This window comes from Harmonia axyridis, chromosome 5 (assembly GCF_914767665.1).
Source record: "Harmonia axyridis chromosome 5, icHarAxyr1.1, whole genome shotgun sequence".
NCBI classification, from domain to species: Eukaryota; Metazoa; Arthropoda; class Insecta; order Coleoptera; family Coccinellidae; genus Harmonia; species Harmonia axyridis.
In genome coordinates, this window is record NC_059505.1 from 33,104,887 (window position 1) to 33,124,289 (window position 19,403).

The following is a 19,403-nucleotide window of genomic DNA, read 5'->3' on the forward strand; positions in this document are numbered from 1 at the left end:
CATTTCAAGATACAAAGATCATTGTTCAATTTTTACTTCAGTCAAAAGGAACTGAGTATTTGAAATCGGTACTAGAATTGTATCGGCCAATACTATTGACCCATATTAGTGGGTTCGATATCTACACTCAATGAATAATTTAATTTTTACCAAAATGAAAAGCAATGAATAAATCAGTAGGATAGCATTTTTGAAATGGCCATATAGCACCTATTTCCATAACGATTAAAAGATTGGAAACTTTAGTGAGCAAATAGGTAGGTATCTACATTTTTATACAAATTTGATCATTCATTCATGACATGGAAATTTTCAATAAATAGTCTGCTTTTTAAAGTATTTTATACCTTCATTGAATTGCTGGAAAATTGATACCAATTTCGAAAGTGACTGCCATTTTAAAATTTTTCATATACTGAATGATCCTTCAAAATTTATTTCTGTCGTAACATTTTGACTAGTATTTCAACTGATATATTCCATACGTTATTGAAATCAATATCTTCAAAGTACTATTCAAAAGACTTATAATGGAATTTAGAAGAATATATCTTTCTCAATTTCATAGTCATATATGATATGATGCATAAGTCCAAATTTAATTAATTCACATCTAAAGTGAATGTTATTTTTAGAAATATTCAGTATAGCTATAATAAACCAACTAAAAAGAGACATAATGAATAGACTTGCCTTTCAAATACCCATGGCCTATGTTACCTCATAAGCAATTACCTATAATATCTTATCTTGGTGAAACCTTTTTGAGAAATCAGGTTATAAGTTTGAGAGTCTCTAATTTCCAAGGTTTATTAATACATGTTTCAGTTGAGCGGAAAATAATATAACAGGGTATATATAGTTGAAATTATTAGTATGAAAGATCTGACTTATTCATTATAAATTCAACAGCACTGCACTCAAATTCTTCAAAAACGGAGTGGTCACTTATATTTTTGCACTCCTCTGTCGTAAAAGTGTATATTTTAGATATTCAAAAAACACATGGAAACTTTTGAATGTTATCTGACTAACTTGGCTCTTTTTTTCCAGTAATAAAGCCAATTGTGAATTATCTATAAGGAGTTTTTCTATCTGTTTAATACTGTTTCATAGTAGCACAACTTTTACTCCAATCCAAGACTGAAATGATGAATGAAGCTTCTGTTCTCTTTGATAGTTCCATCTTCTGTCGCAATAAATTCAAATTTTCACGAAAGGGAATGTAGTTTTATAGTTTGTGGAAAATAAACGAAAAATTCCTGAAATAAAGTAACATTCATCCAATTAATTCCAAATAATACAAACACTTAAAACAAACCTGAATTGAGGAAAATACATTCGATGATATAAATGTTCATTTCTAAATTTTGACAAATATCTATCGAATTTTCGATTCGCCGAAGACTTTGCATTTTATCTGTCGGCATTTATTTAAATATTGAATAACAATTTTGGAAACTGCAAACTTTTTCAAGAACTTTCATATATCGAAATGTTATTAACATGACACTGACAGCCAAATTGTCCACAGATACCACAGAAATATGGGACTTGAAATGTCAAAATGATCCGAAACACCCCGTATACTCGAAAACCGCGGGGAGAATCGAAGGTTTGGGATTTTTCCCGGGATCTCCAGACGATTTTGAGGGGGGTCTTATTCTTGTCATTTTTGCTCTAGATGGTCCCGTTTGGGCTGTGATTTTACGTTTAAAGTTTGACGTATATGTGCAAGCGGTTTTATATATACTTAGATTAAGTCATTTTCATTATATTCATCGAATTCAGTACGACTCTAAATCGAATATATCCGATGAATGACTCAATAAAAGATCATATAGCTGATTAGTTATCATGCTATTGATGAAGTATAAGACCATAAAATTCCCCTGAAAAAATTGCAGTGAGTGATTTGTCAAAACAAACAGGATATTCGTAAGTTTTTACTTCATCTTCTCAACAACTCAAGAATGACTCTATAAACGATAAAGCCATAAAATTGATCAGTAACCTCAAAACTAATGGAATGATTTAGTTCCGTAGTAAAAATTATAGGCCTCTAGGCATCTGTCAAAACAAACTGGATTATCATGAAGTACGTGACAAAGTAGGCATATGTAAAATGGTAGGTACCTATTGTACCCTAGCTACTTTTTACAGCCGTTTTCAACTCGAATTGAAATAGACATTGACAAGCGAGAGACACCAACCTCTTCTTCAAAAGAAAAGAAAAGATTGTGAATTCCTCGAAAAATTTACAACCAGTCAATAAACTTCAAGGTATTTTATGCCAAAATTTCAGCACCAACATTTCTCGAAATTCATAAACTTCACTCAGATTCTACATCAATGAATCAGAAATTTCAGAGAAAAAAATTCGAATCATAATCGATTAAAGATCCACTAAACTATGACTAAAAGATTCTGTTCCTGGACCAAGGCATGTGACGGCTTAAATTAATAAATCCTTCTACAGCCTAGACATATATGTATAATCTATACCACTCTGAGAGTTTTATTAGGTTAATTGTTGAAATGAAGCCAGCAATTATCATTCCAACATTGGGTCTCTCACATCCCACGTTCCCACAGATAAACAGATTTTAATTGAAACAGTCAACGAAACTGGACAATCAATACCAGGATTAGAATGGTCCTACGTACAGGGATCTGCACAGTCAACATGAATAGAATTTCAATTTCAGTATTTCCTAAATTTTTCTTTCGTCATCTATTTACTGAAAATGTATTTGAAATTGGAACCATAATGGTAAATGTAGTGCTTATCCGATAGAAAATATTAGGTTTTCAGTCAGAAATTCCTTTACAATAATGCCTTATGAGATGTTGCGATAACGTGGTGTAAAATATTTGGCTTCAAATATCTGGAGTTCTCCTAAAATTTACTCACTAAAACATCGCATATCGGTCAGATAATATTTGAGCGCTCGTTTCCTGAACAGATCGCCCTATAGTTTCGTCATGATGTCTACGTAGAATTGACTGAAATAATAAAAAATATAGGTTCTAATTGGAAAATCTCGAATTTTGTTGAATTTGAGTTGTCTCAAGTTTATGACCCTCTGATAACCACCCTGTAAATGTGTGGTCCAAACCGAATAGTAGTTTAAAACTACGTATTTACAGAATCGAAAATGAAAAACGTTTTTTCGAAAAAAACTTTTTCTGCAGAAATATTCAAAAATATGCGAGTCATAGTCGCCACTTTATTTTTTCATAAGAATCCCATTAACTCACTCATGAACCGTTGAGTTTTTACCCAAGGTATGGCATTTTGCTGAAATTGTCATAAAAAAAGCTGTCTAATGAGGCAATAATATACTGGGTGTGCAATTTGGATTAAGGAAGTAGTAGTTTGTTTCCGAAATAACCGGAAGTGTTAGAGATCTGAAAATATTTTAGAGGGAAAGATCATTGTCTCGAAGCCTAACATGCAAATTTTCAGCACAAAATTATGATTAGTTTTCCATAAACCTCTACTAGACCCTATATACTACCTATATTCAATTATGTGGTCTTCCAATGAACTATCGACCCATAAGCCTATTATTATTATCATCGACAATTAGTAAAGTGATAGAGACATTAATTCACAGAAGACTAACAGATTTTGTAGAAGAAAATAATTCCAGTTTGGGTTTCGCAAAGAGCATTCAAGGATCCACCAAGTGGTACGACTAACTGAAAATATTAAAGAGCAAATGAACCTCTCTACAGATACTTGTTAATATTCTTGGATATAGAAAAGATATTTGATAAAATGTAGCATCAAGGTCTGATATACAAAATGAAGTTGATGAAATTTCCAACCAAACTTACGAGATTAATTCAATAGTACCTGGCAAATAGAAAATTTAGAGTGAATATCGATAGTATCAGGTCGACAATTAGAGAAATGGAAGCCGGAGTTCCCCAAGGATCGGTGATAGGACCGCTGCTGTTCAACTTATACATGGCAGACCTACCAAAAATGAATAGATGCAAGACAGCCCTGTTTGCAGATGACGCCGCTAATTACTATCACAGAAGAATGCGAAAAACAATTATGTACTAGTCTGTTACAGATAGACCTTAATGAACTGATGGAATAATTCAAATGGAGATTCAAAGTGAATACGGCGAAAACAATAATCTACTTCGAAAAATAACAGTAAAGAAAGACGAAGCAGGAAACGTCAGAATAGGAAATCAGACTATAGAATGGAAAAGGGAAGCAAAATATCTGGGAGTAATTATAAAAGAGAGAACGAACTTTAACAAACAGATAGGAGGAAATAGAAAAAAGGCAAGGCAATTGCACAAGGAACTATACCCACTGCTCAACTCAAAAAATAAACTTTCCTTAGAAAACAAGCTGAAGATAATAAAATAGTGCTAATGCCGAGCATTACGTATGTAGGAGTAACTTGGTATAATACAAAATACAAGAATTAGGAACAGCTGCAAAGTACACTAAATACAGTAATCAAAACAGCGGTTGGCGCCTCTTGGTATATAAGCAACCGACAAATCAGAGAAGAATTGAAAATTGAAACTATTAAGGAAATACATAGTTAACAATCAAAGAATGAAGACAATAGAGATGCTGAAAGAGCATGAGACTAGGGAATTAGTAAAGATAATACAAATCAAAATAAGAAAGACATATAAGAGGAAATACCTCTTTCAAAGAACCAAATAGAAGAAAATAATGCCATGCAGAAGGAAGAAAAATCTCCCAACAAGACAACTGCAGGAAATAGGAGAAATTAAAGGGGAAGCGTAGGGAATAAAATTGAGAAACCAACAGATAGGCAATAAGGCATTCAAAATCCATTTTCCCCGCAAAATAATCAAGTCCATTACAACCAGGTAATTTAAGCGTCGTTTAATGATACGTCAACATCGATACCCAACACCTCCGATTAAAAGTTATAGGTTATGATCGGATACATGTCTCGAGCTTTGCGGTCGTCGATCAACGTGGGTTTTAGTTGTGTAAGCCGGCTCGAATTCCTTTCACACGATCGAGTCGCCTTGTTCTGTCCCTCTTCCACCCAGGCCTCCTTCGACCTGCCGTACCTTGCTCGGCGTATCGACTACGAAAGTGACTTCTTCATTGTTTGGCTCGGAATGCAAACTACGAATGCGACGTGACGGCAGATTTGTCAATTTTATGACGTTCCGACAGAAAATAACGGTAGAAGTTCGCCGAAATTGGTCAATATTCAGGACCATGCCGGGCAAAGTAGAAAAAGTGAGGAGGAAACTGGCGTGAAGCCGAAAGCTCCTTCATTCATGCGTCAATTGTGCCCTTGGAGACAGCCATAAAGTATCATAATAAACATAGATCGAGGGAGTATACGAAATTTTTGCATGTCACCAACTTGGTTAGATTACGTTGTCGGATTGTGATATATTTTCAAATCCACAATTTTACTATATCATTATGAATGTATATTATATTGAATGAAATATATTTCAGTGATTCTCAATTAAATATGCAAATTTGAATATTTGGAATCCGATAATTTTCCTAATTTTCGAATTTATAGTATGCAGAATATTTTTTATATTCTGTATCACCTGCTGGAATCCAAGGTTTGGCAACTATTGCTCTCCTAGTGTCACCCGTTGTTTTACGTCGTTTGGCGCGCTTGAAGTTTGTTTTCTGAATTTCTGTTATATTTAATTATTTATTTCAATATATTTCGAGTTAATATGAAACGTTGATTCACTATAGTGCATAAAAAGTGCGTTCTTTGTGGAGAAACTCGCGAATTGAGTGAAATATCGTATCACTGATATGTTTTCATTTCCGCGCGCTTTATGTCTACTTTGATAGTTCATGTTGGGGACAAAATTTGCCTACTGAAAATGACATATGCTCCCTCTATCTATGTTTATTACTCTGAGTCTGGAGTAGACTTGATTTCCGGAACTGTTCTAGGTGATTTCAGAAGAAAATTTGCCATACGTCATAGAACTTTCCGTAGAGCATACATTGTTGCCATGAGCATCGAAAATATGTAAATTTAGGAAATTAACAAAGTCAGATTTTGCTCCGAGCATTTTAGGTTTGAAGGTCCTTTCATTCGAAAGTTATCTTCTATAGGACCGGACGGACAGAATCGAATTTGAGACCATTCACGGTTCAAAGTTTGAAAATTACCGACATTGTGACGAAATGATAGAGCGATATGTTCGAAACAGGGGCAAATAAAGAGAAAAACACACCGATTATACACTCATTAAATATCATCAACGAAGCACGCTTTTAGACGTAATAAAGGAAGTGAAAAAGAAGTCTTCAGACAATAATGCTGACATAATATCAACGTAAAGCGTATTTCCTTTTCGAATGATAAATCGATATCTGTAGATATGTGAAAATAGTGGCATCCAATTTATGAAGGCCGCATTAACTTATCTCTTTCATTTTATGTGCCTTGTTATGATAAGATGATTCAAATAAATAAAATAAATTTCTAATTTATATTTCTGCTGCTGCTAAGCATCTTGCTAGAGGCTTTCACGGAACTGGGACAAGCCTTAAGAAGTGCAAAAGATAAAATTGACGCTTTCTCAAGCTTGGTGTATACTTTGTGATTGTGAAAAAGTTTACATTGGGACTTCCAAAGAAGGTGTTATCTATTTATTCTTCATAACATAGATTTTTATATACTAAAATTAAAACATTTAGGACCGTCCAAAAAGATTTCATTGTGTATTTATTTGAGTTATTCTATTGGCTTCTTTCCCGGATTATTTCAGTATTTATTTATGAAGTTTAGATGTTCACTGGTTGCAGGAGGGCATTGAAGTTGTGGAATTCAAAAAGTCATATTACCTATTGACTTTTTTTGACACAACCTAACGAACCTCACCACCTCTTCTGATTGGAATACCATCAGCCTACACACCAAACCAACTAGGAATGTGACGTTAAGAAGCTCAATTTTTGTATATTTTCAATTTATTGTTATCTGTGATAATATTTGCTCACGGCTCAGTTCCATCGATTGGGCTCGAGTATTTTGAAATAATATATTACGCCAATTGAAAAGTCCATATGATTTTTAGTTAGCACGAAACTTCAAAGCGAGGAAAAACACAACAGTCAGCTGACAAGGTTATGGCATCAGTATTCTGGGATGCGCAAGGTATAATATTCATTGATTACCTCCAAAAGGGCCAGACCATCAACAGCGATTATTATTTAGCGTTATTGAATCGTTTAAAGGATGAAATCGTTAAACAACGGCCCCATTTGAAGAAAAAAAGTGCTGTTTCATCAAGACAATGCGCCGTGTCACAAATCACTGAAAACAATGGTAAAATTGCATAAATTGGGCTTCGAACTGCTTCTGCATCCACCGTATTAGCCAGATCTGGCCCCCAGCGACTTTTTCCTGTTCTCAGACCTCAAAAGAATGCTCGCTGGAAAGAAATTTAACGCCAATGAAGAAGTAATCGCCGAAACTGAGGCCTATTTCGAAGCGAAAGACAAATCGTACTACAACAATGGTATCGAAAAGTTGGAAGATCGCTATAATCGTTGTATCGCACTCGAAGGCAACTATGTTGGATAATAAAATCGAATTTTGCCAAAAAAAATGTGTTTTACTATGGTAGACCGGGGACTTTTCAATTGGCCTGTTATTTGTAGTAGTTAATTGCTTAAAACAGTGAAGAAGGACCATAAAAATTTTCAACTTAATTCCACCATATTAGGTGTACAAAGTAGAACTGAGCAATTCCATAGAAAAATATTCCATAAAAGGAGAATACCTTTTTTGCAACGTTTCTCATTCTAAATAAGAAGTGAAACGTAATTGGAAGTCCAATAAACTGATAGATTGGAGGCAGATCTAGGTCCTTGAACCTGGCTACGCCCATGTGGATCTGTAATGAGAGAGAAACATGTGGTCTATCTGCTCTTTTGCCTCCATTCAACATCTCAACGGTAGCTCAAGATGCATTTCTCACAAACAACACCAGTACAATATTACGAATAATGAGCACGCGATTTGTAGATTAGTCTAACTCTGGAGCATTTACGGAATTCTTGAAGCTATAGAGCGACTGACACAATGAGGAGGCATAGATGATTCATTAAGAAAACGTTCGGATGATGGGCAATTTTTTTTCTACCTAAGGGGAGAGATCGGGACTTGATAACCGCGAGATACAAGGCTGAGAATGGCCGAAGGTAAGGAAATTCTTCGGTTAGATTTTTTCAAGGGGTTTCCCCGAAGAGTGAATTATTCATTCCAACCTCTACATGTGAGGTTTTTATTTTAAGAATGAAATATTCGCTTTGTCATACGAAATACCAATGCAAATTTTGAGATATAATTGCAGACAATTCTTTTCTCTAATTCTGTGGTTATTCCGTTCATTCTTCCACATCTTGTAGAACAAAATCGTGCGAGAATATATCAGAAACGCACAGTTTTCATGGTTATATTTTATTATTCTATGTTGGTACTCCGAACTTTCCGCCACGGCTTTATCTGCCAATTCATCAATTTGCCTTAAAGAAATCAGTTCTGCCAACCAACATTTTTCAATGCAAAAATCACTAAATTACATTTATGGAAATATTTCATTAATTTCAATGAAAATGCAATGAATTAGAGAAAATAATGTATAATACTCGTACAGAAGGCTCATTCTACCACTCGTTCTGCACTTGTATTATAAATAACTATTTTTTTGGTAGAGAAATACAGGATATCATGAGTCAGTGTTTAACAAGGTCCATAGTTGGTCCATAATAGTTCAATTTTGAAAATTTCGCTATTTTGGCATATGTCATATTAGAAGTTGTCACTAGTTGACAGGCGACAATTAAAAAATATGCCATTGATAAAAGAGAAACGATATACGCTGTAACGTAGCACTAAATTCACTAGAATCATTCGAAAAAGCACCGAGTTCATGACGGGAGCTTTTGAGCGCTGGTTTATATTGGCCGTCAACATCACGCGATTAAACACCTTTGGACTTTTTTGGGGTTAAGTGAAAGATTTATGTCTGTGCTCAGTCAATTCAACAAATCCAGGACAAGATTCATTTTCGGAGAAATAGATCCCCAAATTTACGAAAATTTAATGGAAAATACCAACTGAATATCACATTCGTGGAGGCCATTTAGTTGATATTGTTTTATATTTTTAACGGCCAACATCCTTATTAAACGAAAGTTAAACTTATTGAAAATGTTCACAAAAAAAGAGTTTGAAACCTCTAATTGGAAAAAACTATAAAATAATGAGAGATAGATTTCAAATGATGAACGGACAGACACACAAGTTCCATTCAAGTAGGTCCACCCTGTATCTTTTTGAATTTCTGCACGATTCAAAGTCTTTTTCCCTAATAATCATAAAGATGTTCTAAACGGTCATCAACAAACCGCCTCATTCTCGGACTTAGCAGAGGAATTCTTGTTACTGAATGAAAAAAATTGGAGATTCCCATACCCCTGGGCACGACGGATGAAACGCCCCTGCTCAATTTGATTTATATGATGGTCTGAGCAGGTTGAGACGTTTACGTAGATTAGAGGCGTGTTTAGTCCCCTTATTTTTACTACTTAAGAAAGTTTAAATATCAGTCTAAAAGATGAATAATTAGTAAAATTATATTTTTTGGTCGAATAGACTATTTGGCATTATGGAAAATATTTGAATATTTATTTACATTCTCATAGATTAGACTTTTAATAACGATGAACAATTAGCCAAGAAAAAATAAAGTTCTAAAAATCGAATAATTCAAAAGGTGATCTAAAGCCGACTAGATTGGGCTAATGTATTATGACGTCAATTTGAAATGAACACGTGAGTATCTCCGCGGTACTTTGAAAAAAGGCTTTGCCAACTTGACAACCAAAAAAAATCAAGATAATCCCTTCAAGCAGACTTTCTTATAAAATCAATTCCTTGTACTTTATTGGAAAAACGTGTTGCTGCTATTTAGTCTTTAAAATTGCAACCTCATTTCTGCCTGATCAGTAGAGATAACCTGTTTCTAAATCTGAAACTGTCGATTGAACCGGCCTTGGCAAAAATAAAACAATAGGCTTCCAGTACCTGATAAGTTATAACAAGTTCGACAAATGCAAGAACAATGCAAATTTTGAAACAAAGATTCACTATTCTACTATTCCAGGTTAGGAAATATTTTCTATCATAATATTATATACAGGGTGTTTCCTAAACATGCGGCAAAAATTCAGGGGGTTGTTCCTTGGACTATTTTAAGCATGTTTTGTCCTTCGATGATTTTTGAAAAACCTCTTTGTTTCGAAGATACAGGGCGAACAACATTTTTCATATTTTTAAAATTAATAATAGTTTAAATAAAAATGCGTACCGCACTGTGTTTACTAAGTAGGTACAATTTATTTTTAAATTTGTTTAACAACATTCCAATTACTAAAAACGGCCAGTTTTCTGACTAAAAATTGATAAGTGCAGATGGTAAAGGAATACAGAAAATATGGAAGACTTGCGAAATCGGATCATTGCTGGGTGTAACTTAATAAGAAATGATCCTGGTGTTTTTGAAAGGGTTCGGCAGTCAATGAGGAGAAGATTGGATGCTTGTATGCTGGCTAGAGGTGGTCATTTTCAACAGTTTTTGTAGGTTGAGTTGAATTTTCATGTACTTTTTCATAATAAAATGTTATTATCTGAAATTTTGTTTCCCCTATATCTTCGAAACAAATAGGTTTTTCAAAAATCATCAAAGGACAAAATATTCTTAGAATAGTCCAAGGAACAACCCCCTGAATTTTTGCCGCATGTTTAGGAAACACTCTGTATAGAATGTTCGAAAGTATATCATTACCAAAAAGTTATGCACAGCTCAATTTCACTTATAGCTTCCATAAAATCGTATTTTCTGAATTAGGAGTTCCTCAGGGTTGTGACTAGTGACTATCTATTTTCGATGAAGTAAAAAAATCAATTGAAAAAATATTAGTGGTCATGTAGATAAGATATTGTTGATGTTTCTTATCGTATTTTGTTAAGTGTTAAGCATAATTCACCCGAGACTGCTAGAAGGTGGTCAAAGCTGATCACATTTGGGTGGAAAAAATTATTGGTTTCAGAATTTCCACTTGCAAAATGCATTTCAGGCCATTCGCCCATTCTAAACAACTTTGGTTTTTGTCAACTTTCGTCTATCTGTCAGTTTTCGATTTGTGTCTTAGCCTCAACTTATACAATTATCATTTTGATGAAATTGGATTTGGATATTCAGTTTGGTTCGTAGATGGTCTCACAGGAAATTCAGCATGCGCAAACTTGTGATTCCCGATATTTCTATATCTCTCGTTCTACTGGTTCCGATGGTAATGAACATTGATACGGATATTTAGATCAAATAGCTAGTGTTTCCATAAAAATTTCAGCTCGTTTGGTACGCTTGCTCATGCGCAAACGTAAACATTCTAGTAATCTGATTTTGATGAAATTTGGTGAGGATATTTGGTTTGAGATTGAAACATTGGAAGTTTCATGACCTTTTTTGAATAAACAGTGTGCGTTAAGCCTGTGTAAATTGGAACCTCTGCTGAGATTTCAGTGTTACAAGACCAGAATGATAATTTACACAGTTTTTTCTTCAAAAAAAAGCAGAGCTTTCAAATCAATATCAATTTCAAACCAGAAGGTCATGTCATTATCACCCAGGTGCAGTTTTTCCGATCCTTCTCTCCTGTCCATCTCCATCAACAGTGGGGCGAAAACAAAACAGCAGATGTACATCCCGAAAATCAGTCTATCCAAGCCACTTCCTCAAAAACAAACGTTAAATATCGGGAATCGTCCAAGATGACCAGTCAGCCGTCTACAGCAACATCTCCAGCATTTTATCGAAATATGTCAAGTTTCAACGAACAATAAAGGCCAAAAAGACCGGACCCAGAGATATGCATTCTTTCAACGGGCTCGAGTTAAAGTGCTTTCAGACAAGGACGGCCTATACGGGCCCCCGGGCCCAACAGAGATAAAGCTCTCCCTTCTCTTGTGTACCGAGCGGTGAACGAAGAAAGCTAGTTTGCCAGTTATGCAGCGAGCCAGCCTGATGTAGGAGACCAGTACGAACAAAATGTTATGAAAAACACAGTGCTTCCAAAGACTTTTAGTGAATTAAGTTAATTTATGTGATCAAGTGGCCTTACGTTTCGTGTACGCGTGCATTTTTATTTGGATTTACCCCCCTGGAACTCTCAATTGGATTACCGTTGTCACAGCGAAAAAGGTAAACACAAAGACAGCCATAAAAATAACAAAAAAAGATTTAGTTATTCCAAAACGATGAAAGTAAATATTTGACCTGTCAACTAAGCACGATTCCACTTCTATTATTAGATAATTTGCTTCACTTAGCATCTATTATGACCCATACGTGTCTTCTTTGAAGAACAATGACATATCAACATGTGGCATCTTTACTTTCGTTTCGATTTGAACAATACGCTTCCCAAGAATCGAAAATTAATATTTATGCGTGAATTTAACGTGAACGATTTCGAATAGCAACGTATTCAAATCAAAGACATTCTTTCGAATGGGATGATAAAATGTTATGCCTCGACGATTTTTCGTGGGAATAAAGTCGAAAAATTAATAATACGACTGAACGGAATTTGTTACCTTCTCGTCCTTGGAATAATCCGCCAGGTTTTAAAACCAGAAATGAAGACGTTGTATGACAAAATGGCGTTGATCGAACACCGTCAATATTAATCGGTTAATAATCAATCTTTCATTACATAATTCAAATTGATTCTTATTCTATTCATGGGACCACGTATTCTTCACGCAGTTCTTTGTTTTCACATCCTTTTAAGATTATTCAACTCGAGATAAACCGCATTTAATCAATATCTAAGATCAATTGTGAGTGAATGACGAAAAACAGGTTTAAGAATGAAATCATGGAAGAAAAACCGATGTACACACACCGTGCATTATTACAGGAATAATCACCACAAACAATAAACTAGTAAATAAAAACGTATAAACAAACTTCTATCGACCACTGATACCATGTTCGTAGAACGGCTTACATTACCATTACAAGATAAAAGTCTAGAGTTTACACAACTGTATGATTGATGACCGATTTGCGTAAACCACGAAACGTCTTATCGTCTTAAAAAAACATTGCCATAATAGGTGTTCGTTTTGATCCGAAACTGAACAGCCCATAAAGGCTCGTTCAAGGGTAGTCGGTCTATTAAGAGCTAGACGTTTAAGGACATTCAAGAGATAGATGGTTAGGCGTTTGTGTCCCATAAAATATACCTGGCATTTTATTGTGGATAATACAGGTAGGAGACTCGTGAGAATGAGCCACGAAGACGAGAAAGAACGTAGACGATTTGGAATGTCTTAGATTGAAACAAATTAGCAATAAGCTGAATTTGAATAATTAAGATCAATTTGCTGCAGTTGCAGTTAGATAATTTTCGCTCTAACTGGATTTTAATTGGGTCGCCACAAGTCCCAGTCCTAAACTTGCAAGATTCTTCAAATTCATTTGCCGAAAACACAATGGTAATTTTAACATACGTCAGTCAAAGTACACACCTACATATCTAACGTACAAAATGACCAGCAGCTGACCTGGTTTAGTACCAACAATTGACTACAATCTTGCGTAACTTTCAAAGGTGCACTTGAGGCGACTGCATGCAGCAATCACTTATATTCAACACAGAGTCGAAGAAGAGGCCAATAACGGTAATTCGTATTTACGTAAACGTAGGCCTCTCAGCAGATCATTTTTTCTTACTGCGATGTTCATTTTAGAGACTTGTCGAATGCAGCGTTTGAAATGTGCACTCTACACACATGTAACGGATTTTATAATTCATAATTGTCTTTTTGCGAGGTCGTTAATAATTCGCTCCATTATAGCCTATAAAAGACATGCAACAGCTTTGTGTTATTTGACATTACAATCGAACACTATTCTTTTGTTCGCTTCGGGCAGAATATTTAAAATAAAACGTACACCCCAGAAAAAATAAAAATTTGTTCTATAAAAAATGAACTAACAGAAGAAAAGATAAAAAGCTCAAATGGATCATTCAAGTGCATCAACGCCTGCTTTCAAGTATTCCTTATCATAAGAACGAACCTACCTGATGCTTTCTATTTAACTTTATTATATTCAAACAAGAACATCATTGAAACGATTTAAAGCAATTTACCCAACACTAACACAAATATTTGACAAGTGAGACATCATGCACTAAATTCTTCAGAATTGCTCAAAGTAGATTGGGCATCGTAAATTGTTTAAGAACAGGATTGAAGTAAAATTGTAATCTTTTAATTGTAAGGTAAACTGTTCCATAAATAACTTATCTTCTTTGTTCGAATTGAATGACGAGAAATTACTATGGGAAAATATACTTGGGTACCTTTTGTTCTAGACCATTAATTAAACAATTGAATGTGGAGGGGTTTCAACGATTTAGTTATTTGCTAAATATGCATAATTCTCTAATTTAGCAATGAATTGGCAGGAAAACGAGTTATCTCATTTTCAGAGAATATGCGGTTTATTGTCCGATGAATATTATGTAATTTTGCGGTTGATTACATTGAGATTTTTCTCAGAAGTTGGTATATGTTATGAAAAAATATTCCGTCTTGTTCCATATGGTTCAATTCCCTATTGAAATTTTCAGAGCCAACTGAAACTTTTCCTATAAAAAAACAGTTCAAACAAACAAAGGGAAACAGATCTTATACAACATATAACAATAAATTCCTCAAGAGTAGCAAAGACAAGAGGAAGTGGATTTACTTTGACAGTTTATTTCAAACTCTATTTGTTTTTAGATCATTTCAGAACGATAATAGGACTCTGACAGATACCAACAACTTTTGATAATGTATGTTTGTTACCGTAAAAGCGTTCAGAAATAGCAGAAAAACAGAATGGATATTCAATATGATCTTCAAATACGCATTTAAATTTAATTGATTGCTGCATTTGGTAAAAGAAAAGGTTAAATATTGAATATTTTCATTGTATTGATCAAGTATAAGCTAGTTCGGTAACCCATAGATTTTCAAAATTGTGATGAAAATTTTTTTTTTCTGTTGCAGAATTAATTCAAGATGACTGTTTTCGGTATGGTGTCGGCTGTTGCCGGCCTCATCAAAATCAGATATCTGGTGGATAAGGCTATGATCGATAATATGGTCTTCAGAGCTCATTATAGGTTAACTTCGGCAATTTTATTTGTTTCCTGTATAATAGTAACTGCCAATAATTTAATAGGTAAGTAATTTTTTATTACTTCGTAAAAAGTGTTAAATTTCGCAGAACAGAAATACAATAATCATCCTTTTCAGTTTTAATTCTTATTATTTGTGTTGAAGGATCAAAAGATTTATTTGTATTCTTTCATTCATATAGAAAAACGACTTGATAATTTTGAGAAATATATCATTAGATATGTTATTCAATTGCTCTGGTGTTGTAATACCGTTTGCAACATCATTTTCTATCCAATACCTTCAAATTCAGAATGAAGCAATGTTATGTACTGAAACAAGTGAACTGTTTAAAAACGATGATAAAAGGTCACATCTTATCAGCAAGATGTGTGAACTCTATCTTTATATTTATCTTGAGATTTGTTTTCAAACAACCCACAGCAAAATCCTTGGAATGAATGTTCCAAATACACTACCCGACAACTAAAAGGTCCACTTTTTCAGGATATCCAATCCAATGCATACACGATAGAGTAAACCACCCCCATGTGATAAATACCTTCTGTTGGATCACTTACACTTTCACTTTGCCACACGAACAAGGAAAAATTGTAGGGTCTGAAGTGGCCCATCCAGGATTGGGTAATGAGAATCAGGAAAAAACCTACCACAGCTATTACCAATGGGTACCCTTTGTCCTCTTCTTCCAGGTAAACAAATAAAAACTTTTTCATTCTACCCCATATCAGACAAAAAGAATAATTTAGAAGCAAAAATTATCCAAAATATGTTTCTATTTTGAAATCAAATTGAAGCATTAAAACGTAACCTCAACCATCTTACTCAATTTTAGGGAGTGATGTTCTATGTTCCCCACTGGATTTGGAAGAATTGGGAACAAGGAAAGGTTAGAATGATAACTGAGGGTCTCCGTGGATCTTTCGTTGGTAACAGGGACGAAAGAGAGGGTCGTCAAAACAGACTTGTGCAATACCTTATTGAAACAATGCATTTACACAACAACTATGCTTTCGGCTATTTCTTCTGCGAAATCTTGAATTTCCTCAATGTGGTAAGTATCCCATAAACTATATCTTCCACATTAATGACAATTCTCCACTTTCTTCCACAGATAATCAACATAATCATGACAGACAAATTCTTGGGTGGAGCCTTCTTGACATATGGAACCGACGTTATCAATTTCTCGAATATGGACCAAGAAAACCGTACGGATCCCATGGTTTCCATATTCCCCAGAGTAACTAAGTGTACATTCACCAAATTCGGTCCTTCAGGCTCGATTCAGAAACATGATGCGCTTTGTGTGTTGGCTTTGAACATTTTGAACGAGAAGATCTACATCTTCTTATGGTTCTGGTTCATCATCATTGCCATCTTGTCTGGCTTGGCAATTTGTTACTCGGCTGCTGTGGTTCTGCTACCAAATACCAGAGAAACTATATTGAGGAGGAGATTCAGATTTGGAGCCCATAATGCTGTTGATACCATCATCAGAAAGACACAGGTATGTTAAATACCGTTGAAAGAACAATCAGGTTTTAAATAACATGTTTCGTTGTAGGTTGGTGACTTCCTTCTGATTCACTTCCTTGGTCAGAACATGAACTTGATGGTATTTGGAGAAATCCTGGAAGAATTGGTGAGAAGATTGAATTTTGGCAGTCATAGCAACTTGCCGTCCGCCCCTAGCACACTGGAGATGAGCCCTATCTACCCCGAAATCGAACAATACGGTAAAGAGACTGAAACATAAGATTTAGTTTCCCAATTGACGTAAATCAATTCCTGAATTTTAATAATTCCAAGACATGTGAACGCCTTAGATGATAAGTTTATTTTAATGCCATGTTAATGACTAGGAAATCTATAAATCTCCAGAATTCCTAGTTCGAATGATGTATCTTGTGATTATTTTAAATAGGTTATATTTTTTCAATTATGGATCATAATTTTTCCTGCTTTTGCTCAGTTGTATAGGTCTTAATACAGATTTATTTAGACTGCTCCATATGAATGCTGTATCTATCTCATTTAATATGATATTAAATCAATAAATTTTAGTTTATTTTCAGTTTGTGTTTTTATTATATATTTTTTTAAGTTAAGAATAGGAATATATGGATGATTTAAGTTATGAGTGATGTTAACTCTTTAAGTTCACTTTCTGTTATATTTTCCTTCATTAATTGTAATATTCTTCTAGGCGATTCAGGTTCAGAGGGTACAACTACTACGATATGGTAGATATTTTCTTCTATGAAGTAACGCCACTGCCATCCTATAATTTGTATCTAGGAGATTTTGAAAATAAGGACTGTGAAAAACTCCCTTTGAAATTTTGGGAACATTTGAAACCCTTCTGAATGTGATTATATTTCGGGATATTTTGTATAGACTTTTAATAAGTGAAACATGAATATGTATTATCACAAAATAAGACTTTCGATTAGATTTAGGTTAAAGGTAATATAACTGTGCCTTATACATATATGATATTATTTTTCTATAATTAAGAAGTATTTTTCTAATGTAATAAAATTAAAATAACTATTTGGTCTTCTATTTATTACCTTTAATCGAAATAACTTTAATTTATAATTCAATATCGGCTGTTGATAGCCACAGTTTGAACAAAACAGTTTCACATCTATATATTATAAGACTAGCCAGAAAGAGCTACACATAAGGAGGGTTTGTTTCCAAAGTAAATCAATAATTTACTTATATAAGCCTCTATATATAATACCTACTGTTCAATCATATAAAAGATGAAACTATTACAACGCTGAGCAGAGAAACAGCTAAAATAAAGTTCAATGAATTCAAGTTTCAACTTGATAACGACAACAATTAATTTTTTCAGTTTATGATTGAAGATTTAACGTATGGTTAGCCAAAATCACATAATTCAAAGTTAAATATCTAGAAATACTGATGTGTCCACTGATTAGATTTTGTTTATGACGAATCAGGCGACGCGAACTCAGGTCATAGGTGGCGCCACATCATAAATGATGTGAGCGCTATAAGAAAAATTGCGGCAATCAAGTGAATTACTGGCAATCTCTTCGAATTCCAGGAAGGTTGATCGCTAGAAGAGTCACCAGTTTTATATCAGACTTTGTGGGGACGCCAGTATTTCTAGACATCCTACTCGAAGTCATACAAGGATAATTCTTGTTTTTGATAATGCTCTAACAAGAAACCGAAATCGTTTTATTTTTTTTTATCACATTGATTCTGAAATGAAATAATAAGTCAATAGACCGCATTCACCAATTTAAAAACCAGTTAATATATAAATAGCTTAGAATATTCATAAACGAGTTTGTTCTCACCTGAAATTCAAAAATAAACATGCAAATCGAACTCACCTGTTCCCCCAATCGATTTTTCCTATAATCTTCAGTTTCAGCTCGTTTGTTTGATCATGAGTTAGAGTCCCAGAAACTAACTGCCTCCGCCATTCTAAAAGGTCTCTCATAACCTTTCCAACTGTTTCGAACTTGTAGTTCTCTTTGTTCTGAAAGCCAAACAGTCTATGAATAATATTTCGAATTGAATTTGCCTGAAGAATATACAAAAAATTGTAATGAACTCCAAAATTGAAGATTTCTATTCACTGCGCCATCTATATCATATAAATGAAACCAGTTGTGAAATAATACAAACTAAGCATATCATCATGCTTACCACAAACAATTTCTTCCATATATCCCCCCATTCTCGAAGGACCAAAGTAACCTCTCTAATGACAGGATCCTCTATCGGTACTACACTTTCGAAGAGACCTTCATTATCGACTTTGCAATTCTTTAAGTAGATGTACGATTGTGGGAAGATGCCTTTGACTGATCTGTTCTTTGTGGTGAACCCTCTGTACCAACCTGGATATTCCTCAAGTATCTGCACTGTTTCTCCTATTTCTAGTGACAGACCCAGTCGAGTTTCACCTTTCCAATTATATATGGCTGGAAAAAAAAGGAAGTTGAATAGAAAAAATATTTTGAATTTCTTATTCCATCAAATAATTCAGAGAAAATTGTTAATTAACGTTGAAAATATAATATTCGATTATGTGCTTAATTCTATGAAATATTCTGTCAGTATTAACAG

The 19,403-nt window shown here is 34.3% G+C and overlaps 2 protein-coding genes across 3 annotated transcripts in view; one reads left to right on the forward strand and one right to left on the reverse strand.

Moving 5' to 3' along the window:
• The window catches only part of LOC123681280 (dedicator of cytokinesis protein 3), an 82,238-nt gene that overhangs the window by 47,122 nt on the left and 15,713 nt on the right, over nucleotides 1-19,403 (reverse strand). The window contains exons 2-3 of the mRNA XM_045619593.1: nucleotides 18,981-19,258; nucleotides 18,662-18,810 (exon numbers count right to left, since the gene is read on the reverse strand). Coding sequence (XP_045475549.1) covers nucleotides 18,662-18,810; nucleotides 18,981-19,258 — 427 coding nt within the window. The remainder of the gene's footprint in view (nucleotides 1-18,661; nucleotides 18,811-18,980; nucleotides 19,259-19,403) is intronic.
• LOC123681282 (innexin inx3) lies at nucleotides 1,918-17,837 on the forward strand. Of its 2 annotated transcripts, none has more exons than XM_045619595.1 (7): nucleotides 1,918-1,938; nucleotides 15,150-15,324; nucleotides 15,768-15,973; nucleotides 16,117-16,335; nucleotides 16,396-16,791; nucleotides 16,849-17,020; nucleotides 17,491-17,837. In XM_045619595.1, the coding sequence occupies exons 2-7, from the start codon at nucleotides 15,162-15,164 to the stop codon at nucleotides 17,529-17,531; spliced, it is 1,197 nt and encodes a 398-aa protein (XP_045475551.1). In that variant the 5' UTR covers nucleotides 1,918-1,938; nucleotides 15,150-15,161; the 3' UTR covers nucleotides 17,532-17,837. The 2 variants fall into 2 exon arrangements, with proteins under 2 accessions (XP_045475551.1, XP_045475550.1); XM_045619594.1 differs by lacking the exon at nucleotides 1,918-1,938 and adding an exon at nucleotides 11,892-12,282.

Coding starts and splice junctions, on each gene's coding strand:
- LOC123681282 (XM_045619595.1), top strand. CDS start 15,162: ATGACTGTTTTCGGTATGGTGTCGGCTGTTGCCGGCCTCATCAAAATC. Junction 15,325..15,767: donor AACTGCCAATAATTTAATAG/GTAAGTAATTTT, acceptor CCACTTTTTCAG/GATATCCAATCCAATGCATA. Junction 16,336..16,395: donor TCTTGAATTTCCTCAATGTG/GTAAGTATCCCA, acceptor TTTCTTCCACAG/ATAATCAACATAATCATGAC.